The following is an 18,751-nucleotide window of genomic DNA, read 5'->3' as shown; positions in this document are numbered from 1 at the left end:
TACCTTGGGCCTGGTCCTAGAGCTGCTGCAGTGAAACAATTTCTCTGGGTTCCCCCTGGATGGGGTATAACTAATGAACGGTCCCAGATCTAACTCAGCTTTGACCAACAGGTTGGATTGCAAGCCTCCTCAGGTCTCTTCCAACAAAAATTCTCCTATTGTCCTAATGGATGTAACTTCAAGGGTAAGAAAGGGTGGGAGGAAAGATGAGCAGCCGAGAGACAGAGGCTAATGTTTAAACCACATTTTTTTATTTTCTTGAAAGATTTCTTATCTTTCAAGTATTAGATTGTTTGTGCTAGCAACTCCTACCTCTTCTTCCTGAATGTGAAATCAAAATTAAGTGACTGATTTTTGCTAAAAATTTTCCCAGGCATTATTTGTATTCTAGAAGGTGGAAAGACAAGGCAGTAGAATTTCGCTGGAAATCATCTAGCATTTGAGTCCTTATACTCCAAACATGCACAAACACTTGAGTTTTTCACCCGAAGTCTGAGCAGAGGTCCTGTTTGTCCAGTTGCGGTGTACGTCTTCTTTGGAAATTTAGTTAAGAGGTTTACAGACCACTTATTTAGTTTGATGTGCCTGTGTGCAAGACAGCGCACACAGTTTTGGGCAGGGATTTTTGAACCTAAAGTGAATTGTTTCCTCAGCAACTGTATTCCTTGGAAACAGAAAACTTTCCAAAACAGGTCTTTGCACTGGCAAATACGCACAGCTCCGTGAAAGCCTGCGAGTCTGCAGGGCACTGCTGTAGCATTTCAATCGCACTTGGAAAACAAACCGCAACAAGCCAGAATCTTCTGGCTCTTCCCTCTTTTTGGCCACTTTTTGGTAACTCTCTTAATGATTTCCAGGATACAAGACCTGGCCTTTTTCTGTCCCAAGGCCCTTCTGAGTACCTGAATTCCTCAAGATGGAAACACGACCCTGTTATCTTAAATAGATATGCGTCTCCCCTGAAAAAAGCCCCGCTTATCGGCTGTTACCTGGATCTCCTTTCCCCTCAGGGTCTCCCCCTACCACCCCAAACCAGCCCCTTCGCGGCGGGAAGCGGCCCCGGGGCGGTCACAAGCCCTTCCCACCCTTTATTTGGGCTCTTTCCCGCTCACCTGGAAAGCCCGGCTGGCCGCGGCCCCCTCGGCGGGGCACAGCGGCGGGGATGGGCGCCGGGCCCCGCCCCGGGCTCCCGCCAGGAGCGGGGCGCGGGCAGGGGCGGGCGAGGGGCGGGTTAAAAGCGGCGGCAGGTGAACGGGGAGGGACCTTAAAGCTCCGGGGCGGCGAGGCCGGGGCCGCCCGTTCCGCAGCCACCGGCAGGGCCACGTTGATCGGCGCAGCCCGGCCGAGACGCCGGGAGCTCCCGGCGGGGTGACCGCCCCTCAGCAGCGGTGCCGCTGAGGCAGGTGAGGGGCGCGGTAGGCAGGGGAGGAAGGCAGGGAAGGGCCGCGGCGGGGCCGGTCTCACCGGGCACCTGAGGCCGCACTTGTTGCGCTCCGGGCCGGGGCAGCACAGCCGGGAGTTCTGGTGGCGTTGGCCGCCGGGGAGGGAGCGGGGCCGGGCGCGGAACCGCCGTGTGCGCTGCCCACCCTGCCCCGGCAGGCTTTACCCTCGTCGGCATGGGCGCTCTCCGCTTCCCGTCCCCAGCTGGAGCGTCGCGGGGAGCGCTCGGACCCCGCGAGCAGTTTTGGTTGGGAATGCTCGTGTCTCTGTTGGTTACGCGTTTAACTTACAGCGAAATCTCTGTTTGCCTCAGCAGCTCTCCGTAAGTGCGTTATGTGAAGTACATACGACCAGCTACGACACCGAGCAGAATCAAGGCTCCTGCAATTACAGGTAATTTGCGACACGCCTACAGATGTTAAGAGAGCTGCGGGAAGGTAAACAGCTTGCATCAGTAGAACTGACAGGTCCTGTGAGTGTCTGATCACACACTGGAAACATTCCTTAGAATTACAGGGGGAATAGGAAATTGAGGTGTGAGTCAGAAATAAATATATTTCTGAGTATCGAGGCTGGATGAGGTCGCATAAAGAATGAGTACTTACGGCCTTAAATAAAACACGAAAGACGTGCTGGAGTAAGGGCAGGAGTGCTTGCTTAGTGCCTGGCACTAGCTAGTAGCTGGGCATGTTCTGGCTTTTCTGGCATCAGGCTTTCCTAGATTGGGTGTTACTTTCACAGTCTCTCATGCTGAAGACTCTCTCCCCTGTTCTCAACAGAGGAAATTATTTCCTTGTCTTGTACCCGGTTAGTTTTCACCTTGTAATCTGGAAATACTCTTGGGACAGCACGCAGAGGGTTGCAGGAAGGAAGTGGCCTTTTGTCTTAAGAATGCACTTTCAGCCCAGGTTTTATACCTTTGATGATTAATGGCTGTTTCCTGTATAAAATACTGTGAGGGTTTTGGTCCAAGTTTGGTTTGGGGTCACCATTGAGTCAAAAGCAGAATAAAATATATTTTTGTCTTTAATTTTGTTAAAGGTGTTACATAATTTTTAGCGTTTCTTGGCCTCCACTGCTCATCCTGGAAACCCTGCTTGCCAGATACATCCTTTGAAGAGCCCCAGAGAAAAGATGCAAAAGGATGTGCTTGTGATTGGGCTGGATCTGTCTTAGCGAGCAGTAGTGGGAAAAGTCTCTATGTGTCAACTGGGCATTGCAAAGTAAATTTCCAGGTGGGCTTTTCAGCACATTTCCAGAGAGATTACATCTCTATGGTATGTGTCAAGGTTTCTTGGAGGCTTCAGATGGTCCCCAGAACAGTCAGTCTCATAACTGGTGGAATTGCATATCTCAGAGCTTTAAAATGGAACAATAGAACCCCATGACTTAGCCTACTTCTCTGGAGAAATTGATTCTGTCCTGACAGGGCCAGTTCTCTCCATTTGCTGAAGCTGGGCCTCTGAGGCCTCTGACAGTGTTGCTGTTTTGCATCCTTTGATGCACAACCCAGGTAGATTATTTGAGTAGCCTCATTTATTTTGTGCAAAAAAAAAAAGCAGTTGTACATTGGAAAAAGTGTAGCAGACTATCTTAGTAGCTGGAAAAATAACAATTGCATAACCTTAAAGGGGATTTGTGAGTAAAGAGGATGCTTTTACGAGGTGATTCTTGTGAACAGTTCCAGTTAAATCACTGGTCCCAGACACTGCGTGAAATAGGAGCATGGGTTGAAGCTCTGGTTTTTGGGTTTTTTTGTTTGTTTTCCCTTGTTCTGTTCCTTGCTGATTTTAATTGATGCTTAATGATAACTGTTGAAGTATCTGAAAGGAGAACCGTGACTCTTGCCTGGCTAAGCACCAGTTTGTGTAAGGAAAAGCTTGAAGTGATGTTATCAGGTGAGATAATGTGCTGTTAAAACAGAGGGAATGTGGAAAAAGAGAAGGACACCTCCTATTAGTTGATAAAATAATGTTGAAACGGATTCTGTTCCTTATCTCACACCTGCATTTCTTCCTGTAATAGAGTTTTAAAAAGGAAGAAGTTGCTTTTGACTTTACTCTTGATGAATGAAATGACAAAATACATGCTCAAGGAAAAGCTGTAGTGCAATGTAAAATGTTAGTGTTTATAAGTTTAATTAGTATTTCCAGAAGGGTATGAGTTCTGTGTGTGAAAGAAGACAGAGGCTTGTTAATTTTAGCGGAGAGACTTGTAGAGGGGATGTGGACATTTGCCTAGGTGTGGGGGGATGGAAATAGGAATTAGGTAACAGGCTTAAAAAAAAAAAAAGAAAGAAAAGAAAAAGTAACATTAAAAAGTCATAACTAAAAAGTTATTTTGATGACTGGAAGTGGGCCACGGTATCTCTAAAACTTTCTTTAAGATGTGGGAAATAGGACACTTGTATCAGTGGAGGCATAGTCCTCGGTTATTTGGCTTTCTTCCAAAGTAAGAAGCTTTAAGTGCACTTTGAGGGAAAGGTTTATGGGGAAAAATGGCTGAGACAGGCTAAACTTCAATAGGACTCGTGCTGTCTTGTTATGCCTTTAAGTGTGACCCCTGATTTCCTGTTTTGTACAAGTGGAATGAATTTCATGCAGAGATGTTCTGGAGGATAGTAATCTCCAGCTACACTTGCTAGCTAGTGAAATAGGCATGGATGTTTCCAAGCATCCTTGGAAAATGGCTTAAAACTTATGTGAGGACATGAATATGGGACAGTCATAAGGGTGTCATTGTGGGCAGAAACTGAACCCTTAAATGCTCTGGATATTTAAGTAGCATAATTTTTAAATAACACTTAACTACATACAAATTGGGCTCTAATCTGTTGGGTTTCTCTGGATTTCATACTGGATTTAATTAGAGCAAAGAATGCCTCCTGTTTTCCTAAACTTGAGTAGAAGGAAAGAACAATGCTTGTAGTGTTCAGACCTGCAATTGTCAGAGGTTTCCTGTTCCTGAATAGTCTTTGCCTGTTCTTGTGTCAAATCAGATATACTGTAATCCCTCTGTCATGGCTCTTCTCCTCTCCAGTTTCCACTCTGATCTGGAGATGGGTGTTCAGAACAAAGTTTAAGAGCTACTAAAGAGAATTACACAGGCTTTTGTGATTGTTAGGCTGCTCCTTTGATCTTTTTCAGCTTTTTAGGAAGAAGAAGAGTTGTTGATGTTCCAGAGTTTTCCAGCTGCATAAAACTCCTTAAAGTTTTTAATATACTGCTGTAAAATTAAAATAGCTGGAAGCTACCTATTAAAGGATTTGAGTTGCCAAGGTCTAAGTTCAAAGCTTTGTCTTCTTGCATTTTGAACTCTGCATTAAAGCTACAGCAATGTAGGGAGCTGCATTCTTTTTCAGGTGTCAAGAATATCCTGGATGATTTGAATTCAAACTCTGTGCTTCCAGCTTTGAACTGTTACTTATCTGTCTTGGTCTGCTGAGCCTGTGAAGCTTGTAATTGCAATAGGCCATTACAGGAGAACAGCCCTGTGAGATGCTGAGATTTTTGTTATCTCTAGTTTATTGTCTGGGAAACTGAGGCATGGGGCAGACTGACAAATTAGGTAGGAAGTCTGAGCAAGTTAGCAAGTGATTCTTGTAGCCTGTGTACCAGCCTTTCTTGGTGAAATAAAAGGATGCTGCCTTTTGGAAGATGTTAATCTGTGTTTATTAGAAGCTTCCTTGCTTCAGCCTTGGCAGTGCTGCTGTTCTTGTAGTACGGCACCACAACTAACTCAGCAATAGGAATAACAAAATCTGCACTCTGGAAATTAAGTGCTTGCTGTAAACTAGATGCCAGGTTGACAGGGTGGATGCAAAACTGCTGATACCCAGACTAGTGTGTTCTTCAAATCTTAGTAATGACAACATTATGCAGCTCCAGGACCACCTCTCTGCTGGTTATCAGCTCCCCCTGTGAGCCACTGCTCCAGTGCAGCTGTTGAGATCAACACCCGAAGGGAAAGTTGTCTCAGCAGCACATTTGAATGCATGTTGGGCCTCAGCGTGGAACCATACTCCTTCTGCTAGGTCAGATCTTAAAATAATTTTGGTAATGATTGTGCATCTGTTAGTTTAGATATTCTGAAGCTTTTCTATGGCAAAAGTTTGGCATTAAACTGCTACTCTCAGGTATGTGAGTTACCTTTGTCCCCAGCTTGGGGGGTAGACAGGGACGCTTGAGACCAGTCCTTTTTTTTGCTTAAAGATTATCTTGGTTAACACGTTCCCACATGGGATAAAGTGACTTCTGTCTTGGCAGTCTGCTGATCTTTTATCAGTATCCGGAGGCAGTGCTGAAAGTGGTGGAATGCCACACCAAACCTGTAACTCCTAGTACACTGTACACTAAAATTCTGATAGAAGTGGAGTCATTGCTAACACCCATGAAATTTCTGTGTAAATCCAATACAGCAAATGAAGAGGTATGCAAATTGAAGGTGTGAAGGTTATAATCTTAGTCTGAATTTATGCATAAATGAGGGGTCTGTTGACCTCTTCTTCAGTGAGACTCCTAGATGTTCCTGTAGCATAAGCAGATATTATAATACTTGCTTATGACTACTTTTTCCTTTCTTTTTTTTTTTTGCTTGATAATATCCTATAGCACAAGCACCATATATGTATGTGATTGGGATGTATCTTTTGTTGTTTTTACACCTTTGCTATGTTCCAGCTGTGGATTTAGCCACTGAGTAATGGTTTTCCGCTATAACAAAGGAAAATGGTGTCTGTTAACAAGCCAGCTCTACTCATAAACAGGGGAGCTCAGTGATGAGCAGGGAATTGCAGGGATTTTCACTGGCTGTATGCACCGTGCTGTGATTGCAGTTCAATGTAGGCTTTCAGGAGCTAGCTTTAAAGTAGAAGGCAGTCCTGCCATGCCAGCACAGAGCTCAAAATACTGCCCATAAGCTGTGGAACTACAGAAGGAGGTAAGCTGTAGTTCTCTTGCTTCTGTCTAGCTTACTAGTGGAAAAAAAACACAAACAAACAACAAAATAAACCAAACCCCAAATGAAAGACCTGTTTATGTAGCTATGTTATGTGATCATACAGAACTGTTTCCCCTGTAAGTTTAACTTTTCAGTCAAGCATAGTGATCTTTTCTGGTTGTTTTTAACTATTAACTGTAACAACCATATTCTACCATGGTCCTCTAATTGTTGAAACAGAAGGTGCTGCTGGTAGTAGAACAGATAATCTGTGTGAAGTCTTGGAAAAGCTTGTTTTTATGCCCAGTTGCATTTTTTGTGAAGGAGAGTTTAACACTTAATGCATTCCCCTGTTAGAAATTATTCTAAATGCTTAGTTACTCAACCTTGCTAACTTCAGCTGTCTTCTGTTCTTCCCAGTTTCTTCCTTTATAACCAATCTTTATCCTCATTCCTACTTTACATTTTTTTTCCCAAAATTCACCCAAGCTTTCGTGTCTTTAATGTGTTCTTGTGTTCTGTACCAGCAAATTAGGTAAGTCCTTGACTGTCTACATACCATTATTTCTGTAAGCATTTATCAGGATTTCCTCACAGAGATAGCTGGTCTGGCTCTATAAAAGTAGGGCTTACCAACCCATTAAAGGGATGTAACTTTCCTGCTTTCTTCTCCTTTGGTCAGCAAGACAGTTAATATTTTATGTGCTAGTGAAAAGGAAAGCAAGTTTTTGAAAGAAAGATAAGAACCTATGGTCGAGGTTCTAGCTTTTGAGTGAGTAAAGTGTAAATGAGCTATCACATCAGCACTGATACCCCTGATGGGGTGTTTATTTGGAGTGATCTGCACTGGTGGCTTTAATAGTGTGAACGCTCTTCCCTGGCTCACTTAAATTCTGCTTGGATCACTGTGTCTTTGTTGGAGGGGGCTGGACACTTTGGCAGTGTCTGATTTGCCTTCACTGGATCTTTTAACTTGCATTTGGGAGAACTGTTTAAAGCCAGCTAGTAGGAAACACTGTGGCCAAAATATTTGGATGGCATTCAGGCTTCCTGGATATGGCACTACAATCTTAGATGTGCCACCTTTCAGGGAGAACACAGTGAGACTTCACTGGTGTCTGATCAGTGCCTGTAGCACTCTGGGGTAATCCGGAAGTCGTATGACTCTCCGCAGATATCAAAACAATCCTGAGAGGTCGTGAGCAGGGAACAAAGGTTGGTGACTTACTCAGCAAGCAGTAGGAAGAGCGGCGGATGGTGGCAGGAGGCGCTGAAGAGATAGCTGGAAGATTTGGTAAGGTATGTGGGTTGAAGGGAGGAGTGTTTGGGCAGATATGAAAGACAAAAGCTTTTTTGGAAAGAAGTGGATGTGTCACCTGGAGGCTCTGGGCAAAAGACTGCCTCTTCAAACTATGGTGGCTTTTTCTTCTTTCTTGATCTAGATACAGACATGTCTTTGCTAGAATTGAAGCACAGTTTTTTGACTTAACAAGCACAGTGTAATCTCAGAAGATGGAACAAGTCAGAAGAAGAGGAGTGTGTATTATCTTCAGCATTAAAGCTTTGCCAACCCCTCTCTCCCACTGACTGCTTATTCTTACCCCTGCTTTGCAATTTGCAGCCTGGAGTTTTTGTTGTTTGTTTTGTTTGTTTGTTTTTAATGAAGCTGTCCTTTTCAGATGATCTGTGGGTCTGTGCTGTTAAGCAGACTGGTGAAATGGATCAGGTTTAAAAACACCAAACCAACCAAAACATACTAGTCCCGGGAAGAACTTATGGACAAGTTACCTGCTTCTTAATGCACCTTCACAAAGTCACAGGACATGAACTATAGTGTGACCTTAGGAGAAAATAGGGGAGCTTCTTGAACTAGCTATACACTGGGGAACTTGTATTTTGAATCTCTTTCTGCACAGGGAGGAGGAAACAAATCCATGTGAAGTTATAACAAAAAGGCTGCACTATCCGTGTGCAGTGAAATGTGGAGCTAAGAGAGGGCTTATGAGGAGCAGATACAGTTTCACTTCACAGCCTTTTCAGTCTAAGAAGGTGGTTGACAGGCAGGGAGAAGATGGAATGACTGAGAAGAAAGTAAGGACTGGTGTAGTTACAGGATACGTGAATAGCATGTGTAATACCAGTTTGCATGGTGCCAGTCTTCTACAGGATTTATTTTCAAGTGTTCATAAGTATTTCTTGTTGTAATACTTAGTTGTAGTGTCATTTTATAAGTACTGTAATTGCTGTATGTGTGTCATAGCAAGAGAGAACACAAAAAAGTTGTAACTGTCCCTCTGCTTAACAATGCAATAATTGCTGAGGCAAATTTTGAAAGAATTTGCATCAATCAGGTGACAGGAGAAAAAGGGGTGGAAACTGTTAAAAATCCAGCTATAAGTTTATTAAGGATCTTTCCTGTGTCCTTATAGGGTTGTTAACCTACAGAGACTCTCTGTAACTGTATGCTAATGAAAAAAATCCCTCTTGGAAAAAATAACCTAGCAGGATAGCAAGGTAACTCAGTTTCAGGACCTGTTTTCAGTCACCTACAGAGGAAATAGCCCATGTAAATTGTGCATCCTGAAGGAGGCTCAGGAAAAGTTCTGTCCAATCTGAAGGAGATCTGGGATCTTCCCTTGTTTTTTACCTCCTGGAGTATAACCCCACACAGTCAACCAGCAGGATCTGAGGGAAATGTAGGTTATAGAACCAGTGAAGGGCGATTACATTTAAATCCCAGTATCACAAGGAAAAGATACCATTGTGTTGTGTAACAATTAAGTGTCCTGATTTTCTCTGAGCTTTGATACTCAGTCAAAGTGTGTGGCCTATTGATTATATGTAACTCACTGCAAACCAGGAAGGTTTTTGACTTTAATCAGAGTGGGAGTGTGACATGGAAGACAACTACAAAATAGTGTTGTAATTTTATTCCTCATGCAGTGTGATCCAGCTCAGAGTCTGGAAAATCTTGTGATTTGTAAGATGACCTTTTTGCCAGTAGCTGCTCTTTAAAGCAACTTTGAAAATACAATTTTGCTTATTGGTGCCTTGTGTTGTAAATGCCAAAGAAATATGGGCTCTGAGATACAAACAAATTAACAAAGTTGTGAAATAAAAACCTTCATGAGCAATTTCAGAGCCAAGAGGTCTGTGAGCCCTCTTAGCATGTCCTGGCTGACAGGCACAAGAAATGCAGTTTCTTGAATACACAGTAGCTTGCAAACTCACTTCCTGTAAATCCATCTGAAGTGGAGGGGTGGGGGGAGATGGGCTGAAGTGTCTCTGAATGGTCTTTGCGATAAACTGTTTGTAGAAGCTGTGAAAACACAGACAATCGTGGTGTTCCTGAGAAGACCTAAAGGTGAAATCTTTAATTCATTACAGGCTTTGAAGCTCACCTGCTGGAAATTAATATGCTTCTGTTGAAAAAGTCTCTGAGCTACTGCTGGCCTGTCTGAACTCTTCAAATGTTATTCTCAACCTCTGAAATATCTTCTCTAATCTAGGATTAATGAAGTCTGTGTTACGAGGTGAAAAAAGCCCCAACCTGATAGGTGTTCACAATGAAGGAATCTTTATCCAGTTACCCTGGGCCCTTTTTGTAGTTAGTGGAAAGAAAAGCAGTTTTGGTATGAATCTTAAGCGTTGATTTTAAACATCCAGCTCGAGATGTATAATGACCAAGATTTTACCTTCATTGCTTCAAGCTAGTTTGGAGTTTGCTTTGACTAAGGATGCAGTCACACTTTTTAAACTGGTGAACACAGGTTATCCAGACTTTCTCATGGAAGGTGCAGAGGATCAGCAGCAGTTTTTCAAGGTCTGCCTTTATTGCTGAAATGTACTCAAATCATTATTTACACTTCAGAGATAAGGATAAACCAATTTGCCTTGATTTATATAGGAATTCGATCTGTCTAACACATTATTTTTTAACATAACGTCTACCTTACTTTTGTCTGATATCGTCTATTATTTTGTTAATGTTATCAAGCTACTAGAAGTTGTCCTAATTTAAGGCTCTGTTCATGATTTTCCCATCTGTCTTTCTTACTTAATGTGGCATTGGCAAATACACCTAGGAGTCAAATGAATGTGGTTCTGTGTGTGTAATCCAGTATGAAATACTACCTGCTGATAGGTGATTAGGTTATTATTTATGACTAGTTGTAGGTAAGCCCACTGTGTCAACAAAACGCTACCACTGCCAGTGGATGTGCTACAGTTATGATATTGCCTTTATTTTAAACCACATGCTTGCTGGTATTTGTTTCCTGTCTTGATTAATCTTAGTTTTGTTTCTTTGTCTTGTCCTAGGTCAGAGGACTGAAACAAGACAATGGATTGGGGAGCTCTGCATACCATTTTGGGAGGTGTAAATAAGCACTCCACCAGTATCGGGAAGATATGGCTCACAGTCCTCTTCATCTTCCGTATCATGATCCTGGTTGTGGCTGCAGAGAAAGTCTGGGGAGATGAACAGGATGACTTTGTCTGCAACACACTTCAGCCTGGCTGCAAAAATGTTTGCTACGATCACTTTTTCCCCATCTCTCACATCAGACTCTGGGCCCTGCAGCTGATCTTCGTCTCCACACCTGCGCTGCTGGTGGCCATGCACGTGGCTTACAGGAGGCATGAGAAGAAAAGGCAGTTCAGAAAAGGAGACCAGAAATGTGACTTCAAGGACATTGAAGAAATCAGGAGACAGAGGTTTCATATTGAGGGCTCCTTGTGGTGGACGTACACCAGCAGCATCTTTTTCAGACTGATCTTTGAAGCCATCTTCATGTATGCGTTTTATTTCATGTACGATGGGTTCCGAATGCCTCGCTTAATGAAGTGTAATGCCTGGCCCTGCCCCAACACTGTAGACTGCTTTGTTTCCCGACCTACTGAAAAGACGGTGTTCACTATTTTCATGATTGCTGTGTCCAGCATTTGCATTCTTTTAAATGTGGCTGAATTATGTTACTTACTAACAAAGTTTTTCCTCAGGAGGTCTAAAAAAGCTAGAAATTCGAAACAGCAACCCAACCATGAGAATAAGGAAGAAACCAAACAAAATGAAATGAACGAGTTAATATCTGATAGCTGCCAGAACACAGTTATAGGGTTTTCAAGCAGCTAAGGTGGTGCCACTGCTCAAGTTCACTCTTTTTGGAGTGAATGTTTTATTTTAAGGCTGCAGATGAAATTTGTTGTATGAAACAAAGTTGGGTGAGATTTTGATGCATAGTGTCAGATGTCGAGTATGTACACGTCTGGGAAAAGTCAGGGCAGCCTAAACATGTGAAAATTGCATGAGGATTAAATAGGAAGATACACTTTCCTATGAGTACCCTTACAAGCTGACTATGACAAGTGGGAAGCCCACTGCTAACTTCATGCTGACCACTCCTGAAAACTAAGTGCAACAGCAATAAGAACAAAACTCTTTCCAAGCTAGGTATTCTAGTATTACAAGATGTTTTGTAATAGCGATAGTTTTTATTTGTGAGCAGATGATTAAAATATTTTTCTAAAATCTAAGATTCCATGTTTCTTAAGGTGTTATAGTACGCAACTCACTGTTTTATTTCTTAACCAGGCATATGCAGATGAACTCTGTAATACCGTATTCCTAAGGAAGAGGCAGCAATAGGCTACATACATCTTCAAAGCTTTGCAAGTGCTGCTTGATTCTGGGCAGGTAGCTGGAGATGCTTGCATATACTTTTCTGGCTGTAGGGGAATCGTATGAAAGCCCCCCAGAGTGGATAATTGAGATAGCTAGATTCTGAGTGCAAATTCATGCCTAAAACCAGCACAAGAATATAGTTACAGACTATGTAGACTTGTTTAAACATCTAGCAGACCTGGTACTCTTATCAATCTGTTAATTGCATTCTGCCAGTCTTATAGCAACTTAAATTATGTAGATGTTTATTTCTCTAATGTACTTGCTGTATTTGTTTCTTTATCCTGTATCACATCATGGAACTTTTTTGGTTTTGATTTGTTTGCTTTTTTTTGTAGTAGACTGATGGTGCTGTTGTGAGACTAGAGTCTGTCTGTGGTCTCAAGGACATGGAAAAGTATTACTGGAAATGGAGTAAGTCTTCTGAATAAAAGGCAAACACTTTAACCATTCTTAGTGAAGTGAGAGTCTATATGTGAATGCTAGGCAAGATTTTAAGTACGAAGTTACAAAAAACTTTTCCAAGTAGAGACTCTACATCCAAAGTGCACAGAACCCCTAGACACCGCTCGTTCCCACGCAGGGCACTGATGCCCTAATTCTATTGTCCATACTCTAATGGTGATGCACAGGTAACTCTGAGTGCACAGTGGCAATATGTGGCTGTGGGAAGGGTGTGCTTGTGAAAGCAGGGGAACCTGAAAGTCAGAGGCAGATGCAGTGCAAAACAGCTGTATTGTCTTGTGTCTGTTTCCTGTTTTGGACCACTTCTCACCACCATGGATACACTGACCCTGGCAGAGCTAAGTTTTGGGGGTTTGTTTGTTTGTCATTTTACAAATGGATTAGCCTCACTGTTTTTGTGTAATGGAACTACTCTTCCAAGGCACAGAGCAAGTGCTCCTAAGTATCCTTAGGAGCAGATAACTGCAGAGTGCCCTTTTCCTCATGCTGTAGTATCACACTTCTTACAGGTGCTGGCACAGCGCTGTGTGTGTGTGTGCTGTAAGAGGGCTTGGGTGGGTTGGTTTTATTTGTGACTAATAAAACCCTAACAGGGACCAGGCACAAACAACAGAAGAGAGAAAATACCTAGAGTCAGCTCTGTCCCTGCATGAGGGCCTGAGCTGAGCCCTGTCATCTATTCTCTTCCACTGGCAAACTCCTGATCTTTCCTGCCTTCACAGCACATTTTCTTTTTTAATCACTGTTGTGAAAAGAAATTGCTGCCAGTCTTCTGAATGTGTCTACCAGCAAGCTCGAGGAAAAAGTTTACACAACTACAGTATATTAGTGTACATTCTTTTCTCTGCAGATTTAAGGAAGCTGTTCCCTTAAGGTCAGGAATGTGGGTGCTCAGGCAGTCCCCCGCTGGATCACCCCCCAAGTCTACCCAGGGGCACAAGCAGAGTGGTGGCTCCAGGGTATGGAGGTACAGCTACCTCTCTTCCAGGACAACTGGAGACTTGACTTTCATCTGGGACATCTGTGGATCATGTACTGTACAGTGAATATGAATTATGCTTGATTGCATCTTACCTCCTTAGGGATCAATTTGAAATAGTCCTGTGCCAAATGCAAATAAACCTGTGAAGCACCTTGGGGTAGTTTTTCTTGATCTGTGATAAAATGCAGGCCTGAAAAACCTCAATGGGGATATGATGATAGCTCTCTCTGTGATTTTTCTATTCCTGCCCACAAGTTTTCCAGCAGTGAGTTCTATTCCAACAGTTAGTTTTTTCAGGAACATTAGTTTCTTGACTGTTTTTCTTTTCATCCTGGGTAAGTGGGCAAAGTTTCAATGAAGAAATCAGTTGTCTGCAGTCCTTTGTAGACCAGCACAACTCTGTGTGTGGCCATGCTGTAAATGGGTTTGGGTTGGCTGGACATCTCCTGCGTGGTAGCAGGACTTGGTAAGGTGCAGTCTGGCAACATGGCCCTGTTGCTGTGGTGTCCTGGCAGCCAGATGGGTTGGGAACAAATGTGTCAGTCCCTGTCCAATCTGCACCAAGGGCAGCTGTAAATTAAAGAGCCAGAGCTGATCCAAGGTTTCACTAGCACTGAGCTATTGATCATCTCAGCAGGCAAGACCAGTTGTGACTGATGTGTTTGGCTGAAATATTTCTTCTCATTCTGTATACAACCCTCATTATGAACACTTTCCTCTAAAATATTCCTAACTTCTGTTACTGCCAAGGTAAAGTCCCTGACAGTTTCAGTGCTCTCTAAATTACTCCTAGCAGATGGCATAATGATAAAATGACAGCTTTACTGACTCGTTTCTCCAAGTCAGCTTCCCCCTGCCTGCTGCATTTTGTGGCCTCAGCAGAGGAGGCATCTGTGTTTAGTAGGGTCGCAGTTAACCCTTTCTGCAGGGAAAAGCCTAGCTGCTTTTCTTTGTTTCCAGCTTCCTGTGCCCTCCCAAACTGGCTGAGGCTGGCTGGGGCTGCTCTGAACTGCAAAGCACAGCTACCCCACCACGTTCTCTGTGCTGGCCCTTGCTCCTGCTCTGCCACCATCCCTCCAGGAGAGGGTTTCCCCAGCCCTCTAAATAAATCTCTGACCTACTGGTGACCGCTTTGTGCTGTACTGGCACCACCATCCTCCCATGGTAGTTCAGCCGGTTTTCTCTGATGGCAGCTGGCTCAATTGTCTCTGCCCATCTCTGCTGCAGTTCCCCACCCTGTGATTTTTCCTTTTTTATGCCTGGGGCAGAGATTGCATAAATTGGTTTTGATGCCAAACAATTAATCAGAGCCTCTGGAAAAGCTCTCCTGCAAATTCCCTGCATTCCCTCCTACCTTCTTCTCTTGCTGTCCTTTCAAACAGGCAGGAGCCCTGACTGCCTCCAAGTGCAGCAGCACTTGGCTGCTGGACTCTATTCTGTTGTGGACCATGGCCCTTAGCTCCAGCACCACTGTACACCTTCCTCCAACCTTCTCTCTTCCTCTCAGCCCAGCCCTATTGCAACTTTGACTCTGTTTTTCCATTGACCTAGGCCCGTCCCAGCAGCCCTGCATGCCAGAGATCTAAAAGCAAATGAGACCAGCTGTGGGATGGTCTGAACCCACTCTTCCCCTTTTGCACAGTCAGGCTGCCTCCCCTACGCCAGGTGCTGCAGCCATGAGCTCTTTACTGCCAGATTAGTCATTTTGGCTCCCCAGCCCTTTTCATTGTGTATGTTGTGTCAGCCCAGTGCCTCACCTGCCCTTGCCCTGCAAGAACATACCGGGAAGCACTGCAGCAGCCAACATGAGGCAGATCTCTGCTCCTAAATGCCTGGTGTGTTCTTCTGTTGCATTGCCACTGTTACCTGTATTCCCTTACTGAGCCAACACTGTATTACAATCCTGCTGAAATAAATCTATTTTGTAGAATCAATCGTAGAATAGTTTGGGTTGGAAGAGACCTTGAGAGGTCATCTAGTACAACCCCCTTGCAATGAGCAGGGGTGTCTTCATCTAAATCAGGTTGCTCAGAGTCCCACCCAACATGACCCTGAATCTGTATAGTGGTGGGGCATCTACCATCTCTTTGAGCAACCTGTTCCAGTATTTCACAATGTCATCCTTATATTTAGTCTGAATCTGCCCTCCTTTAGTTTAAAACCATTACCCTTGTCCTATTGTAACAGGCCCTGCTAAAAAGTTCATCACCATCTTTCTTATATGCCCCTTTAAAGTACTAAAAGGCTGCAAAAAGGTCTCCTTGGAGCCTTCCCTTCTCCAGGCTGAACAACCTTAATTCTCTCAGCCTGTCTTCACAGGAGTGACCTTCCATTCCTCTGATCATTTTCATGGTGCTCCTCTGGACCCACTCCAGTACATCCACACCTTTGCTGTTCTGAAGACTTCAGAGCTGGCTGCAGCACTGCAGGTGGGGTCTCAGCAGAGCAGAGGGGCAGAATCCCCTCCCTGGCCCTGCTGCCCACCATTGGATGCAGCCCAGGACACGTTTGGCTCTCTGGGCTGTGAGTGCACACTGACAACTCGTGTCCAGCCTCTCACCCACCAGCACCCCCAAGTCCTTCCTGCAGGGCTGCTCAATCCCTTCATCCTATTGATACTTAGAGTTGCCCTGACCCAGATGCAGCCCCTTGCATTTTGGCTTTGTTGAACCTTGTGAGATTGCCACAGGCCCACTCCTTGAGCTTGTCCAGCTCCCTCAGGTGTGTCATTTGAAAACTTGTTGAGAGTGCACTTGATCCCACTTGTGTATGTCTGATATCACTGATGGAGATATTACAGAATATTCTGAGTTGGAAGAGACCCACAGGGACCATGAAGTTCAACTTTTAAGTGAATGGCCCATATGGAGATCAAACACACCACCTTGGTGTTATTAGCACTATGCTTTTACCAACTGAGATAATCCCAGTGGCTTGAATTAAAAGCCTTATGGTTTGAAACTGCCTGCCATGGCAGAGGAAAGGGGATATTCAATAGCCTGGTCCCAATGTGGAGGTGGTCCCTGAGGGACACCACTTTTTACCAATCTCTACTGGGACATTCAGCCATTGACCACTCCTTTTTGGATATGACCATCCCAACCTATTCCTCCTTTACCGAACAGCATACCCATTAAATCCATCTCTCCATTTCAGAGAAAAAGGATGTTGTGAGTGGACTGTGCCTTACAGAAATGCAGGTAAATGACACCTCTAGCCCTTCCCTTGTCCGCTGCTGTAGTCACCCCATCACGGAAGGCCACTGGGTTGGTTAGGCAGGACTTGCCCTTGGTGAAGCTGTGCTGGCTGTTTCAAATCACCTCCCTGTCCTCGCTGTGCCTTAGCATAGCTGTGCTTTCAGAGAGCAAGGCCTCTGAAGCCGGAGGGACTGTCAGGATGAGATCCTACACCACTCTGGCCACTGCTGTCCCCTAAGGCAGGCCCGTGGGCAGAGACCATCTCCACCTCAGCTCACTTCCTCCTAGGGACATTGCATCGGGCTGCAGTGAGAGCGTGACTGGTGTGGCAGCCTTTCCCCTGCCAGAGGCAGCGTGTACACCCATTTCCCTGAATAGCCCTCTATTGCCAGGCTTGTATTTATCAGCTTAGGCATGTAAAGGTGAATGTCCTCCTTTTCAACTTCCACAGAAGCTGAAAACTGGCTTCACAGAAAACAATGGGGGTGGGGTGCAAAAACCACTTCTGCACTTTCCCACCGGCCCATCCCTGCACCCCTGGAGTAGGACTGCTTCTCCGGCAGGCACGCAGAGCCGGGTGGCTCGGGGGGGCTCCTCCAGAAAGAAGCACCCGACGCCACGACTGACGCACAAAGCAATGGACAGGTGGGTCCGTGGGAGGAACAGACAGGGAGAGATTCTTGCAGAGCCCTGACTCAGCCATCAAGTCCCAGCAAGGGCCCCAGTCAGCACCCTGCTTCATCCCTGGCAAGAGGCGTGCGGATGGGAGTGCCGCTCCCTGCGCCTTGTCACCACTGGCTACCGCCTGCCCGAGCTGCTGGGACACCCATCAATGCCAGAACTTGCACTTCAGCCTCTCCACGCCCGCCAATGCTGTGAGCATCACGCTGGCCCTTTCTGCAAGCTTGCAGATATTTCAGGGCCAGATCCATTTGCTGTCACGCAGCAAATCCCTGTTGATTCCAAGCAGGCTTGGGCCGGGCCCTTTGGAAGGGCGTAACTCCTTGAAAACACTGCAATACCACCCGGATACTTTCTGCACTCCCCTTTTGCAACATCAGGTCCCATTTCACACAGCAGCTATTACCTCCTGGCAGCAGATCTCCACCTTGGGTACGTAATTCCCAGTTCAGGCCATGCTCACCCGCTGCCAGCAGTGATGGTGCCCAGTGCTGTGCAGGCTGAAGAGCCTATACTGGTGTGTAGTCATGCTCTCACAGCCATTTCAGACTCTTCCAGTTCCCGCTGGTGGCTGCAGAAAAGTTTTTATTACTTAGAGGAGGAGGGGGGAGCTCCCTAGAATGTTCGGGCTTAACAAATCCAAGAGTCTTTTTTTTCCTGCTGTTTTGGATGTTGGGTAGCCATTTTTTGTGTGTCTGAGCCCACGAATCGGAGAAGCTTGGGACGGCAAGATCAGTAAAGCAGGAAGGTTTTACACCCTGCTGGCTCCCAACCCAACAGAACTCTCAGTCCATGGCAGGCAGGCTGTTTGGCTTCCTTCAGACCCAGAGGCAGTGCTGGTTCTGCTCCTAACAATCCAGAGCAGCATGGTGCAGCCTTTCTGTATTAGCAAAGCCGCAGTGGAGTCCTGGCTAATCTAATTTCTTCCAGTATTTTATACCACCCTCCCCTCGTTATAATTAACGTGATGCACCTCTCAGGCCAGTGACCCATCTCAGTGATGTCTTTGGGACATGTGGGAAATTTAGGCAAGTATTAAACAACAATGATGTCATATAAAGCATGACAATGGCCTCGAGAAAGAATCCTTTGATGCCACCTAGGATATGTGAAAAACCTGGAAAGAAAAGCAACTGGTGAACCCTGGGGCCCAGGTAAAACTCCCTGTATGTCCCTGGGGCTAAAGTTCACAACAGTGAACATGGAATGGCTCTTGCAGCTTTTAGCCAGATGTGGGTGACCCAGGAGGGAAAATTTAATCCTGCTGTTAGGAATGATGGCTTGGTAGGTAGGCACAGGTAAGCACCCAGTGTGCGTTTAGTTGAGGATAATAAAAAAAACATTTGAAAGCATCCAACAGAGGCT

At 44.9% G+C, this 18,751-nt stretch overlaps 1 protein-coding gene across 5 annotated transcripts; it reads left to right on the top strand.

Annotated features, from left to right (window-relative positions):
* Window positions 1–1,280: 1,280 nt before the first annotated feature.
* Window positions 1,281–12,513, top strand: LOC120748702 (gap junction beta-6 protein). 5 transcript variants are annotated; one of them, XM_040055363.1, is made up of 3 exons: window positions 1,281–1,403; window positions 1,757–1,833; window positions 10,699–12,513. In XM_040055363.1, the coding sequence occupies exon 3, from the start codon at window positions 10,721–10,723 to the stop codon at window positions 11,510–11,512; it is 792 nt and encodes a 263-aa protein (XP_039911297.1). In that variant the 5' UTR covers window positions 1,281–1,403; window positions 1,757–1,833; window positions 10,699–10,720; the 3' UTR covers window positions 11,513–12,513. The 5 variants fall into 5 exon arrangements, with proteins under 5 accessions (XP_039911297.1, XP_039911298.1, XP_039911299.1 ...); XM_040055364.2 differs by having other exon boundaries at window positions 1,329–1,403; window positions 1,754–1,833; XM_040055365.2 differs by having other exon boundaries at window positions 1,338–1,399.
* Window positions 12,514–18,751: the final 6,238 nt, after the last annotated feature.

This window comes from Hirundo rustica, chromosome 2, assembly GCF_015227805.2.
Source record: "Hirundo rustica isolate bHirRus1 chromosome 2, bHirRus1.pri.v3, whole genome shotgun sequence".
NCBI lineage: Eukaryota > Metazoa > Chordata > Aves > Passeriformes > Hirundinidae > Hirundo > Hirundo rustica.
This window is presented reverse-complemented; position numbering and strand designations above follow the sequence as displayed.